Here is a 15,684-nt window from a genome sequence, read left to right on the forward strand (position 1 = left end):
AAGAGGATTAAAGTTGTATTTTATTTGGCAGCTGAATGTGTTTCCATGTCCAGGAGAAAGCTGTTCCTTGTCAGCCAATTAATTTGTTATTCCTGCAGGATGAGGACTAGTGTGGTACTGGTAAGGAAGAACTGCAAATGAGTTAAACAGAGGAATATTTGCAAGTGTAGGGTTTATCCAATATTGACTTTTTCCCAATAAACAGTTTGCATGTTTTTAGACTGTGAGATCTTATAACTCTACAAACTGATAAGGCTGTAAATATCACATATGTCAACTCGGACATTAATTTACCTGAACGAATGGCATTATTAACATTCTGTCATGTACTGGTGCTTTACTAGCTTATGACTAGTGGCAGTACATTGAAATATTGTCAGTTTAATTTGCTTTTGCTGTCAAAGAAAAATTTGAAAACATAGTATTTCTCCCTAAAATGTCAGCTTTTATAACTGAATCATATTGAAAGAGTTTTTAAAACCTTCTTCAGTATCTTTGTTTCCAATTTTGTAAATCCCATATTGAATGCCTAAATTACAAAAGCAGAATGAGATCCCTCTGCTTAAAATTTCATATTTTTTGTTAGAAAAGAATATATATGGAAAAATGAATGTGATTGTTTAAGGTTTTCTTTTTATTCATTCTGCTACAAGAAACTTCAACTTAATTCCATGGACAGAGTTATTGTACATCTTCAGAAAGGATTATGTGCAAAACTGAAAAAGTTCTCCATATAGTAACAATAATTCTTAATAGTTGGCTATCATGTGGTATATGTCCTTACAGGAAATTCTGTGTAGGCCAAGAATAAAATGCACAAGAGGCCAACTGGAAAAATGGAAGAATATGTGTTTTAGTTACTTAACTACCACTCTTACAGTGGTAGTGAAATTATGAATTGTCAAATCTGTTTTAAACATTGTTAACTGATGTCTCTGAATTAATGGGGGTGGATGGTAGGGATCCATGCCATTTGACATCTGACTCTCCGCGTGAAGTTTCTTCTTTGGGGCACAGGTAGGAGATACTAAAAGAGAGGAGGCCAGCAAAGCACGAAAAGTTATTTGCTTCCAGTTCCTATTTTCCTTGTTAAAATTTAATCACACTTCATTTGACTGAAGTTTGTCATTTTCCTGGAAAACAGACTCTGTGTACAGATGCGTGAGAAACACCTCTTGCTTTGGAAGGACGCTGGAACAGCCATGGGCGTCTTAGAGGAGCTGATCGCACATGCAGGAGCGTGTCCTCCATCACAGTCCAGACCCCAGCGGGGCCTCCGATGCAGAACTGGCAAGAACAGAAAGTACTTAACGATTCTGGAAGGACTAGTCTACAGCTTCAAGTCATTTAAATCAGTATCAAAAAAAACTGCGGGTAGAAGTTCAAAAGAGGTAATTTTTTCGGTAGTTTACTATCCTTCCAGTCGGTGCTATGCAGTTTTGTATTAATTATCTGTGCTACTATTACCAATTATTGTTTGCTGTGCTTGCTCAGTTATACAACGAGGAAAAAGGTCATTGTGTGCTGAATGCACGTGTTTGAGAGTCTCTTGTACTACATGGTGTACTCATATGGCAGAGGCAGAAATCCTATTTGTCTCTCACACACAAACGCATATACATGTACTAAAATAGAAACTTAATGGAGATATATCTATTCTGAGAAAGAAAAAGAGCAAAAGGATGTTTTCTCAAGTGTTTTTTTTTGGAGCAAGAGTATAAGATTCTTCCTGGAGATGCAATGTGAAATACCCTTGTTCATTCCGTGAGAAAAATAGTTATAGCAACATTATGAATTTATGCACACTGATGTTATCTCAAAATCAACTGAAGTTTCTGCTATATTTCTGCTATATTTCTGTAAATTCTGCTATATTCTGCTATATTCTGCTATATTCTGTAAATTCTGCTATATTTCTGCTATATTTCTGTAAATTTTAACAACAGCCACTGTAGTTATAGTAAGTGATCTCAAATGCAGTACATCTGGCTCTGTGCACTGGAATGCTAAAAGAACTGCTGATTTTAAAAATACTATATATTATTTTATTCCACACATATCAAATTTCTGGAGGTTTTAAAATATAGTATAAGCTTTAGTAACAGAAAAAACATTGAACAAAGTGGAAATGGGGTTTTACACTTACTTTTGCACTGTCTGAAATAGTGATATTTCAAAATGACCCTTATATCCTGGTCATTCCAACTTGCTCAAAGAAAAACTGATTTTGAAGGGAACACATATCATCATGTATAAAGTCTAAAGGAAAAGGATTTTCCTAGAAAACATGAATGCATTGAAACAGAAACTCTTCGTAGTAGTACGTATGACAGTTTTGTTGTATTTTGGATTGGTCCAGGTTGGAAGCAGAGAGAAACAAAGAAACCGACACCACTGTGAAAAACACAATGTTTTAGTAATCAGCGCACTCAGTCACAATGTAAAGTCAAACCTCTGTCAGGGTTAATGCAGGCCAGGGAATGACATTATTTTTTCCTACGGCAGCTGCACAGTCATGAGGTTCTTAGTTTCACAGACAAAAATTGGGAGGATGTATCCCAAACAAAATCAGGATATATATTTTTTTAATTTCATTAGGAATAGCTTATTACAAAATTAAGCATAAATCTAGGCTTTTAAATAACTTGATTTTAGTTCCATAGCAATTGCAACAGAAAATCAGAACATAATTGAAAAGGCATGTGATGGAAAAATCATTAGACATCATATGATTTGTAGCCTTGCTGTAAAAACGATGCATTCCAAGTATCTCTGTCCTATGTATAATATGCTGGAACCTCATTAATTTTGGATTACTTATGAGATATGAATAACATTTACATCAGAACAGGAAAATCCTGCACTGTTGATAAATCTGGCCTCCTTCAAAATTCAGCAAGGCTGTATTTGAACTGATGAGCAAGCTTAGACCCACTGGAAACCTAACCCTTCACATCCTAGGTAGAGCAGGAATGATTTGGCCTGTGTAATTTCTTCCTTTTCCCCTATCTTGTCATCCTTTTGCAATCCCAGCGGCATCTGGCCCTGCACCACAGTTACCACAATCAGTAACTTTTTGGGCTATTTAAGCTGACAGTAACTGCTATGGCAGATGCACTGGTGGTTCGGACACTGGAAATCCTTTTTTCCTTCTCAAAGCACAGTTCATCCCGACTGACGAACTCCTCATTCTGAAATGTTTCTGCATACACAGCTCCAATTGTTACAGGGAACTATGCAAATGCAAGAGAAGCAAGGCACTCTACTGCTGGAGCAACGAGGGTCACACAAGTGGCAGGAAAGGAAAATAAGATGTCATCCGGAGCAAGGTTTCTATTAACAAAAGGTCCTGAAGGACTCTAAGGAAGAGGGCTGATAATTACTTAAATCAAGCATACTTTGTACACTACAGCTATGATAAGCACTTTTTATGTAGTTTTTCCTATCTAATTAGGATACAAGTGATGATTTGCTGAAATTGCCTACATTAATATGCTTCTCAGGTAGTTTTTAATGGTAAGGATTTCCCTAAGCATAATATTATAACAGCAAAAAAAATTATTCATCACAGCTTTCTTGTTCACTAACTTAACTACTTATTAACACTGTACATGATTTGCTGCTGTTGTAATCAAGTGCCTTCATTGCAGACCACCATTTCTGGGAATTAGAGCCATTGTCGAGATGAGAAAATGACCAAGTTGAGCACTCTGTGCTGGTCTTCTAGAATGCTCTTAGTTATTTACCAATGCATAAATGAGCTGAGGTTTGGATATAAGAAATCTGCGCACAAGGAAATGGCTCTGCTGTTACTTTCATTATATTTCTTGTATGGAAATTGTGTTGTTAAGTATTCTAAAGTCTAGTGAAGTAGGACAACAGAGCTGCAGACTGACATAAGGAGCTGCCTGCCTTGAGCTCATAGGAGAAGTGGGTCTACAAGTGATATTGTCTGATTAGAACAAATCAAATTAATCCCCTGAAATAAGGTTTAATAAAGCCAAAAGTGTTTCCCTACCAAAGACAACACCTATGCGGTGTAGCTGCACTGCAGAGGCTCATGTGGTGTAAATCAGCACAGCCTCGCTGCACTAACATAACAGCAGGAAGAGGAGGAGCAATGACACAGCTCGGGAAGTGTCCCCTCTTCCCTAAAAACTCACCAACAGGAAAGTCCACTGATTCCAAATCAGTTGGAAAAGAGGGAGAATAAACATGTTCTCATCCTTCAATTTATGGGTGACTGGTTTAAGAATGTCACCAACTACTAAAATCTCTTTATCATGACACATAATGAATAGTTGATACTATTCAAATAGAAATGCTTTATTATTGTCGAAGAGGATGAGATTGTTTTCTCATTCAAGTAAAGAAAGAACATAACACCTCATCTTCTGCATCCCTTTCTCAAGCAAAAAAACCCCTCTACTGATTCAAAGTACCAAGCACCAGAGTTGGACTCTACACATTAAACAGACGCTATTGGGATGCAAGAGGAACTGCAACACTAGTCCGTCTCAGAGAAACCCCAGGAACGTTTGAGCTTCAAATAGTTGTGACGCAGAGCTGGTGTAGGACTAGGGACACTTCTGTTACACCAGCTGGTTTCCAGATTAAAATCAGCAGATATGAATATGTGCGTGCATTATTGTTCAAAATAATAGTATAATTTGAAGACACTTTTTTTTTTTTTTATTCCAGATTCAGCATTAGAAGGGGAGATCGTAGATCTAAACAGCTAACAAGTATATCTACACATATGCAATTAAGGAACTAATGTTTTAATTCTTTCCAACCGCAGTTTAACAGAGGGAGAGGCAGCTATAAATCTGAAAACATAACCCAGAATAGACCCTATTAGTGGCATATAAATCACAACCAGAGACTTCAGTTCAACTCCCAGTGCAAGACACAATAAGCACGAAATGGAATTTATGCACCTTTTTATAATTTATTAGTTTTATAATGAATATGATACTTCTACTACACTTGCTTTTCCAAATTATGATTAAGATTTCTCATGCTGATTATCTGTTAATAGAGGATTATTGAGAAATCTTTTCTGTGCCTTTTAATCTAACACAGAGCTACGAGTCTATTGATGTAATATTAAAACCCAGTGCTATGCTTAGTTTTAATTAGTCACATGTTATATAGGATTTCTGCTATCCAACTCCCTTTACATTTTTGTGTTTATTACTTGAAATGGCACCTATCAGTCATGCTTCTTTATTCACTTAAAACAGAAAAAAGCCCAGAATTTTTATGTCAAGTAAAACCAGTTTCGAATCAGATTGTAAAAGCAGGCACCAGAATTAGGTAACTGCCATTTAATTACGTTTCTTATAATTTCTTATAGAGTAAATGCAAGTATTTACTGTATGTTCCTAGCACTGAAACTGGGCTCACCTTCCTCAGCACTCACAAAGGGAGGACAGACACCCTTCTGCCCCTCCAGAGCAGCAGACCCACTTCACGCCACCGTTACCATGTCAGTGCATGTGTGGGCAAACACATCCCAAAACTCATTTTGCCTTTTAGCCTTTGGTGGATGCGGTTCTTTGAAGAACACCCCGGTGTTCACTGAAAACCCTTTCTCAAATTGGGAAAATGGCAAACACTGACTTCACCACCCCACATGTCCCTCCTGCTCTTCTCCAGATACAGCATCATCCTTAAATAAGGTGTTTTCCAGCCATTTTCACCCCCTGCTTTGTGCCAGATCATTTGTTTATATGTCAGGTACAACTACACTTCTGAGAGAATTCCTGAAAGGAGATGACAGCCATAGAACTCACACTATAGAATAATCTTCTATTTTCCAAACAACACCGTATTCTGCTTTGTGCTTGTTCACATTTTCATTCTCAGTAGTGAGGTATCAGGGGTCAATAGTCTTGTTCTGGTTTTAAAATTATCTGCATATTGAAAACAATGAAGCTCGGTACAGCTGTACCCAGGCCTTGAATTTCCTTTGTGATTTCTTCACGCATTTTTTTCCTCTATAGTCACGTTTCTGATGCCATACGTCACAGGCAGAAGTTCAAGCACATCTCTCTGTAGCAACACAGCTCCCAAATCTTCCTTTTGAAATGTGTGTGAAGAATTCGCTATCTTTTGCCGTGTCCAAAAGGAACGCGGAATGGGTGCCAGAGCCTGAATCCTTTTATACTCTGGCATCCATGTTAATTTTGCATTGATGCAAGGTTTTTAGGCTAATTGTTACGGCTGAACACATGTATGTGTACCAACTGATAACATTTGACATACTGTATGGCAGAGCGGGACAGGATGGCTATTCTTTTACTTTTTGGTCTTAGCATGTTTGGAGTTGTTAAATCCTAGAGACTTTGCAAATGATACTTGCTGTGACTGTTTTTAAAGCGATTTCTTCCTGCAGTTTCCCAGTTTGCAAAGTTCATTAACAGAGTTTGCCTAGGAGTATGTCAAGACATGATTTTACCACTGGGAGACCTATGGGCACCTGGGATGATATACACTGAAACACTTTCAGTACCAAATGTATTCAGAAAGCAATTTTAAGAAAGTGTTTTTCACAGTTGGTAACCTGGCAAAAGGCACTTGGAAGGCACTTCACCCAATCTACCAAAATCCTGCTTATACAGGATTTTTCAAGTTATTAACTTCTGTCATCTCACCAAATAATTCTGTTACTTGAACAAGTCTTTGGTTACAATATTTTTATTCAGTTCCTTAAGTTCAGTGAAAAAGTTGAGTTGGTCCCCTCTTTTCAGTCCAATAACTAGACTATGAGAGCCAATATATCAACTCTTGTGTTTACAAATGATGTCATTTGCTAAGTGTTTCACAGCTTTTCCTATTATCTTTTTTTCAAGGCTTATGGAATTTTGGTCTCCTGGAAAAAGGAAAGAACAAACTCCTTCCACATCCTCTCAAAAACATACATATATCTTTGTGAGACATTCATTTCCTGTGAGCGTATCATCATATGGTGCAATCAACCAATTCCTGTCTGGTTCAGATTTGATACCAAAGTTGTTATCCTGTCTATGACACAACAACTAAGCACTCTGTGGAAGCCTACAAGTTTAAAATGGCCAGTACTTATTTTGCTAATTCATCATTTTAGCTCACCCACAGTTCACAGTCCTCAGGACTGGACATAGTTCCAGTGTGTGTCTGTGTATTTACCACTACCTACACCTTAAACCCTCTTTGGATTTTGGTATTATAGGTATGTCTGCTCTGGACCCTTCCAGATATTTTTGATATTTGCCTGTGTTTTGGTACTTATTTACTTGACTTTGCAGGTTTTAAACCGTATCTTGTGAACAGATTTCTTCTCTCACTTGAAGAAAGTTCACATTTTGAGTGTAGTGAGCTATGTCTTTGCATGGTTTGTCACATCTGTGCAAAGCGACAGAGTGGATTACGGTTTCCGTACACCACTGAGATGATGCGTGTTCCCCAGGTTTCCAAACAGCTTTCACATCACTTATGTTCTGCCTTTCTCAGCATTCTTTTCCTTTTGACATTTAGTGCTTTGTAGACATTCTCCTCACATATTTATAACCATGTCATTTGGCTTTCCTCTGGAGACATATTCTGCACTTCCATTTGGCAAATCAATATTTCCCTAACAAGGGTCAGGTCTGAATTTCTGATAGAGAGTTTGATATCTATCCATTTTTACTGTTGCAATCTAAATTGTTTGCCTGTTTTAAGGAGGTAGCCCTTGCTCTCCATATAACAAATTTGGATCCTTATCAAACTCTGGCGTGAAACCAAGAAAATTCAATACTTCAGAGTCCAGCATAAACTATTTCAAATCTACATCTATGGAAAAAGTTACACTTATGACTTGGAAGTGTTTTCCCATGCTACTTTGTTATTACTTAAACTGATAAAAGAAGAAGGAAGACACGTCATGGAAGAGCAGTTGTTGTGCAAGGAGTGTTGTTCATTTATGCTTCAAGGAGGTCAAGGACAGCTGGTTCGGTCCTTCAGTACAATGTGCTGATTAGCCTACAAGGAGACATGCTTTTTCCTCCTCAAAGAGTTATATCCCTATTAATCTGAATCCTGACATGCCATCACTAATATTTAATCCTCCCCATTTTCTACCCTTAATCTCAAAATCCTCCTAGAGATTCTGTGTTCTCCTAGAGAAAGCGGTCCCTTGAATGGCTGGCTAAAAGGCTTTTTTTCCTGAATAATATGGACAATTCTTTTGCTTTTAAGAATATGTTCTCCACCTCTGAATGCTAGTCTTCTCTGTGTTGGGAAGCAAAGGGAACCAGAAACCGATTGTTCACAGTACTAGTATCTTCTCTCCTGACTTTCTGCATATAGCCATATAATGTTATGGACAAGATAAGCCAAGTGACAGCTCTATAACAAGAATATGAAAGAGTGTAATGTACCTATCAACATTGGCTTTCTTACTACAGGTTAGTCATTTTAATGTTAAAATTGCACCAGGTTCTGTTACACTTAACAGTGTTTGTGGGTTTGCTGTTTCCATCCATCTTTCTTCATTGCACAGTACCACCCATTTCTCTACACATGTCCTGTTCATTCAGAGAGAATGGAAAATATTTTCATGGGCGGTATTTCATCCAGTCACCACTCACTTGTGGCAACCCCAGTGATCTTAACATTGCACAGTAAATGGAGATTTCTTGTTGGCAGGTACCTGGTTGGTAGTTCTGCCTGCCTGGGAAATGCGACTCTGAAACTCTCACTTGCCTTCTACTGCGTTTGCTGTTCAATGACGTGGCACTTGCGGTAACCATCCATAGTTATCCTGCCTCTTTAACTGATGCAGTTATGAGATTTTTCTTTGACCTGATTGTAGATTACACATAATAATACTCTCTTAGTCATCTTTAGTCATCAAATCTATTTAAGCTTTCCCAGTAGAACTATAATATATTGCATTTTTAATTAAAAGAGAGAAATTATTCCATTCAATGTGTGATTTTTCATTCTTCTCTTCACAAAAGTTATTTCTGCTTAATACACAAAAACAAAATAAAAGAAAGGACAAAACACTACTGACAATGTAATCAAGCCCAGAAACAAATCAATAATGGGCTTATGCCAGAATTGAGAAGTCTTTATTCTCTGATGTGTTTACGTGTCTTTTATCATCCTTAGCACTGTTGACAATAGATTCATCATAGATACCTTTACAGTATAATGTGTGGTGCCATGTTCCTTTGTTATGAAATATTTTTTATTGTTACTTCCATCTCTCTCCAAAGCTACAGTCTGTGCTTATTTGCTTCAGAGCTTTGCTGGTTGGTCGGAAGTACCAACACTGCCTTCTGACAGAATAATTACAGCTTTGGGGACATCTACTTATATGTTTTCAAATAACTTAACTTTTTCATTTACATTTTTGCCTTGTCAGACTTCCTTGTTATAACTGTTAGCTTCAGAAAAGTGCAACCAGCACTTACATTTCCAATGAGAAGTCTGCTCTGTTTGCACACAAAGATTCTCAAGCAGTTATGATGAGATCTGGTCTAAATTTTTATAACAACAGTCAGATCTGATTTGATGAAATCAGTATACATAATAGGAGAGTATCACTTCAATCAGCAAAGACATTAAATTATTTGTTCTGATAAGGTAAGAATATTTTCTTTCAAAGCCAACAGGCAGTTTGTTGTGACATGGTTAAATTGTTTTATGCTCATGTTATCACCTTGTTATAATATTAGTGTATATGAATCCGAACAAGACTGAAACATGAAGGCTTTGACCTTATCAACATTACATTTCCCTCTCTTATTCTGTCTGATAATATCAGTGTCGTCTGTCTAACAGACAATTTTTTTAGAGATGTATGTGTAGAAATTTTGAAATTTCAAAGCTAGGCTTTGATTTGGGGTTAAAAAGAACATTGAAAATTATTATTTCCCGAGAAATACTGATTCTGAGATTTGATAAGCTCTGGTAAACTTGAAACTCACTGATTTTTTAGCTCAGGGATGAGTTCATCTGTTTCTCTTGGGAGAAGACTTAACAAAACCACAATAACATGTGGTCTATACCTTACCTTCTTTGTTAGAAATGTATCTATAATTGAAATCTCTCAAGATGATTCAGGTTTTCCTTTTACGCATGGTTAATTGGTCCTACTGAGCCATCCGCCTGGTCCTTTGCCCAAGTCTGGGTCTTTTATCCAAGCATCACAAGAGGATTCAAATTCTGGGACAATAAATCTAAACTGAAGAATGTTATTTTTTTTTTTTTTAATTGAGCACTATCCATCTCCCTCTTTAAAATCCACTCAGCTCAGCTTTAAAATTTTGTAGCAGATTTGTATGATTACATTGCTGGAGATGAATTCACTCTCCTAGCGCATGAACATATGCCTGCATGCTATCAGGCAGCTTTACTGTTTTTTTTTTTTTTAATCTATCTTCATTCTCCTTCTATGCTTCTTTTATGGGAAAATGTTAAGAGAAGGAAGAAATGTTAGGAAGATCTTAATTGCTAGAAGAACTTACTAGGCTCTCCTGTTGGATTCACATAAGTGACCACAGTACATGTAGAAGCCAACCTCATCTACTGCACATTGTCTGCTTTTATGTCTTTGGGAGCTATTTCTGCCTGAAGAATGTGTTCCTAGAGTACATTTTCATAGGCCCTTATCTTACAGAACTGGGTACAGCCTTCTACCCCAGCCTTTTTCAGAGAAACACACAAAACAGATTTGACAAAAACAGTCCTGCAGAAATTCACAGAAGTGTTGCAATCTCTCCATCTCGATTAAAAATGAAAATAATGAAAAAAAATGAGTCCTTTGTCACTTTAAATAAAAATGGCATTTATTTCCTACAGCTTCAATTTTACTTTTAAGCCCGAAGTTCTAAAATGCTCAAATACACAATATTTTATGCCACGTCAAATGAAAGATTTAATCTGATCCAACACTTTGTTGGGACTTTTTGATTTGCCAGATCTTCATGGGCCGACTCAAATAATTTTATTTATTTTCTTGAACTGATAGCAAACAACCAGAAGTAACATAGTTCTTCACACAGCTTTAGTTGAAAATTATCTTAAAATATAGAGAGTATGGTCATGAGAGTGAGTGACCTCCAGTTCCAGAAATATTCCTTCTCGGCTGTTTTCCCCGAAAGATTTGATTTTGCCTTTCCAGTCTAAGTTTTACTTCCCTTGTGTTTATTATTTGATAAAATGCCAGCAAACGTACTTGGAGGAGATCAGCAATACATGAAAGGATTTTTTTTTTGCTCTGTTAGCTGGATTCTTAAGTGTCTTGTGGCTTTTTCGATGTTGAAGTAGACTTTATTCTGCTGTCTGTCTGGGATGTATCACTGCTACAAGTTGAGTGCCAGAAGTTGTGTGCACAGACAAGGCTAAAGCATACTTATCATTAAAGATATAAGGAGTTTTATCTGATGCTCTCCCCCTGGTTAGGCTTATTATTTCTAGACAAAAATCTAAGCAAATTAATTACTGATGTAACAATCCAACACTGCTGTGTGTAACATGCACTTAACTTTATCTGCAGGACTTTCATTTTAAGCACCAGATTCAAACACTAAACACATCTCCCCTTGACAAGCCCCTGATAAGCAGGCGATGCCCGGAACACAGTAGTGCCTGTGCAGCCGCCAGGACCGAAGCCCCGGCTGGGTTTGGCACAGGGCAGCGGGGCAGGTTTGCATCGGCTCAGATGTTTCTGTAGTCCAGACAAGTCCATTAACCTCTGCTGACGCTCAGAAGCTCTCAGCTAATACTGCTTTCCTAAACAATGATTTACTCTGAGCTATCACACCTTGTCGTATTTTTCTGAGACGGATTTTAGGATGCAGTGATTAGGAGATATGTTTTCTCCTCCCGTGTAAGGCGAGGTCAGGGGAGATAAATGGAACTGACTGATTGCAGAGCAATAATCTTCTCAGCTCCTCTGGGCTTTCTGAGAAAGAGGGAAAGGTTTGCTCACCCCATCTTCACTTCCCTATTTAACCTCCTTTTGTAACATCAAATAGCTGCAATATGTCAAAAGCCACAGGTGCCAGTGAAGGCAGCAGCTCAGGTATTAAGTTGAAGGAACATTACATTAGCTTTTTAGCCAATTAACATGGCTGTAGGGGGGACATCTGCGATAAATCTTCAAAGCAAACAGTTCACAGAAACCCAGCAGGCAACTCTAGGGATTGCTGTATTTGTACTGTACTTCATTAGAAAATAAACATATATCTTCCATCTCAAGCATGAAACAAAAGAGTATTAAAACACATCTGATAGTTAATACAACTGTCTCTACTAAATGACACATTTGTGAGCGTTGTGTGAATCACTGCTAGGAAAAGGTTGTGAAAACTCTAATGACTGCAGTTATGTGTTGGCACTGCCAAAACAACTGCTCCTGAGCTAATGTAGAAATTTATTTCTCTCTTGGTTTGCAGTTGAAAAAGCCTGCTTTGATAACTTTGCTAATATCAGCTAATAATTCAGTGTGCAGAGAAGGAGCAAATCATGCATCAGCAAACTGGAATAAACCAGTCAGCTTTAGCCTGCTTCTGGAACTTCATACTTTGCTGTGTTTATATTTTTCTCCATTAGAGACCCACAGCAGGAGCCGTAAAATTCGTCATCACTAGGTTTATTCCTGCCAAGGGTTTGCTGAACGCACTAGACTATTGCACAGAAATGTTGGACTGGGCTAATATTGATGCTTCAGGGATTAACTATCCACCCTCTTCCTCCTTGAGGGCATTTCTGTGTTCAGAGGATGCTACAGGATTTACAGTCAGAACTATCCCTGGAAACATTCAAGGCCAGGCTGGATGGGGCTCTGAGCAACCTGATCTAGTTGAAGATGTCCCTGCTCATTGCAGGAGGGGTGGACTAGACGACCTTTGAAATCCATTGCAACCCAAACTATTCTGTGAGTCTATGAACTGTTAAGATGAACGAAGTCCATCTTTGAAGCCACAGCAGCAGAAAGCACCAGTGTCCTGCTGTAGACCTCGAGCAGTGCCTCTCCACTGACGGATGCCTCTACGAGGCTGCACCTCCATGCGGTGCAGGGAACAAACTCAGAACTTTGCAGAGCTCCCTCACATTCCAGCTCCTGGGAGAGCCATGGCGAAGCACAGGGAATGTGTTGATCAAGCAGCTGGGGAATCAGCGGCAGTATGAATACCGACACAATCAAAAAATATGTGGCTCATGGGAAAAGCTTATTTTATGTCAGAACAAATGGTATTTCTACAATTTACATAAACAGACTAGTCATGAAAGTACCTGCTATTAGAAATAGGGTATTTTCAGACTAATCAAATTTTCCTATTTTCTATATCAGAAAATCTTAGCAATTAGTGTAGTAATTGAAACAATATAACTAGTTGCAGAACATTTAAACAAGCTTCAGTTTGCAAAATGTTGTTCACATATGTAAATAATACGACCAGATATGAGTATACGATTAAATCTGATCACTTTTCACTATTTTAACATCACCTGGCCTTTTCTCCAGAAAAAGGGCTAAGGATGCAAACCACCACATTTAAGATGAGCCTCCTTAATTAGCCCTGCTAAGAAACCATCAAATGGAGCATAGCACCACACATCTGCATCTCGCCAGCTCTGGATGTTTAGTTTAAGTACCTTGATGCAGTAGCACTTTGCGCTGTAGAGACATAGCATGGATGGTAATTATGCTTATTGGCCTGCTCATGCCATAATTAATTAGGGAGCTGTTCTGAAGACCAGGGCTTTTGGATATATACAAGCGATGACAATTAAAATGTTGGCATTTGTCAGCAGTTACTTCACCCCAGGCACTACCTAACACGCCACAGTCTGCTGTATACATGGAACTGAAATAACCATGGTAACTCTGTATATAGTGACATTTTAATGATCACTACTGCCTATCCTCAGGCCATCACTTGCAGAACTAAATGGCCCATCAAGAAACAGATGAGTAAAGCGGCATCCATACAATGCATGAAAAATGGCAAGCAGTTTTAGGGATTAAAGCCATTTATATCTATCTCAGAACAGAAAAATGAGAGGGAGAGAAATATAATGCAAAAGCATGTGTTATGAAAAAATAATGAAACTACCACTTCCTACTGCAGCAACTGCCACTAAAATGTCAGCATCTACCAAAAGTTAGCACAAATTGGTATCTAAGATACTAAAATTATTTCCTATTTTAAGTATAAGTGCCTCTTACTACATACTGACTTTATAAAAGGCAGTGGCAGCATCAAAGGTCTTTCATGCTCAGTCTCTGCCAGACTGCAGTAGAAAAACTATCAGTTATAAACTACAACAATTCTCAAGCAAAGAAGGGATGTGATAGAGTACTTCTTAACACTGTCATACAACCTGACCTGTTTTTAAAGAAAAAGATGGTGGCATCCTCTACTTTATTATTTTTTCATCATTCAGGTGAAAAGTCTGGTTTCTTCAAGCATTCAGGAATAATACTATTTTCTCCACGGTGAGGGAGAGCATTTGAGTGTATATAAAAGTATCTGTAAATCTGTCTTGTAGTTAGAAGTTTCACTTACCAAAATGAAGAGACAACCAGAGGCAAGTTTTGTGTGTTCAGGAATAGTAGAAAACACGGACAAAATCAAGCAACCAAACACAAGGAGAAAACTGAAAAAGAAAGAATATTAATAATTGTTAATATTTTTCAGAACCCCAAACCAGTATCTATATTGATCCTACCTCACCAACATTAATAGAAGATTATCAATGAACAGTCTTCATTAATAAAAGGGAATTCAACCACTACTTAACTTAGTCCATTAAAAACACTAGAGTAGCCTGTTACTAAATCCACATGCTTTTGAGTAGCACTGGTAGAATTAATAGAAACAAACACAAGAAACAAGATTTTATTGGAGAAATGACCCAATATACACAGACACTAGTTTTGGTATCACAATCCTGTACCTATATGCAGTCCAGATACTCTTAGTGGCTTTAAAGAAAGATAACCAATGGGACAATCCTCTCTCCAGTCTGAAAAATAATTTCTCTAACAACTGACCACAAATATCCGCGATATAAGCTTATCGAAGAGCTAAATACATATTGCACCTAAGTGCCCATCTGAAAAAACTTCCCTCTGAGCAACAGACTTGATGTACAAACTACTAGAAGCTGAGCAGTAGTTGAGTTTTGGCATCACTGCCCTAAACGAACAGGCTCCGTTCTGGGAACAAACTTAATATCATACAATCCACTGAAGAAGTTAAAAGAGTGAATTAAGGAAGTCTTACATGAGTCGTGCAGTTACAATCAGGAAAACGACGGCAATTTGAGCTTGCATGAGCTTTCATGTTTCAACATACTGAATACACACAAGCAAAGCAAAGCAAAGCAACATGCTGCTAAATCCCTTTGTGAGGAAGATGCAAACACCCAGTATCACTGTAGAAATTCTTGCATATCCCATGTCTGATCCATTCAGCATACAGCACAGGTGCTGTTTGCATCAGCCTGCAGAGCTGGTATCACTCTGAAGCCTCTACTACGGATGATAAGGAATATCCTTTCTTATCATACTGCACCACCAATAATATCACTGTGCTGGTGAAACCACCTATGAATTGGATCAGAAGTTCATTACCACAATATCCCACACTGACTAATCAGCAGCCAGGCAGCACACTGTATGAGTGCAAGGCAGTA

The 15,684-nt window shown here is 37.9% G+C and overlaps 1 protein-coding gene across 2 annotated transcripts in view; it reads right to left on the minus strand.

Annotated features, from left to right (window-relative positions):
• KCNQ5 (potassium voltage-gated channel subfamily Q member 5) overlaps positions 1 to 15,684 on the minus strand; it is a 287,966-nt gene that overhangs the window by 72,597 nt on the left and 199,685 nt on the right. For both annotated transcript variants that reach the window (XM_082047469.1, XM_082047470.1), the window contains exon 2: positions 14,553 to 14,643. In XM_082047469.1, the coding sequence (XP_081903595.1) occupies positions 14,553 to 14,643 (91 nt within the window). The remainder of the gene's footprint in view (positions 1 to 14,552; positions 14,644 to 15,684) is intronic.

This window comes from Streptopelia decaocto (genome assembly GCF_964273445.1).
Source record: "Streptopelia decaocto genome assembly, chromosome: 3".
In the NCBI taxonomy this organism is placed as follows: domain Eukaryota; kingdom Metazoa; phylum Chordata; class Aves; order Columbiformes; family Columbidae; genus Streptopelia; species Streptopelia decaocto.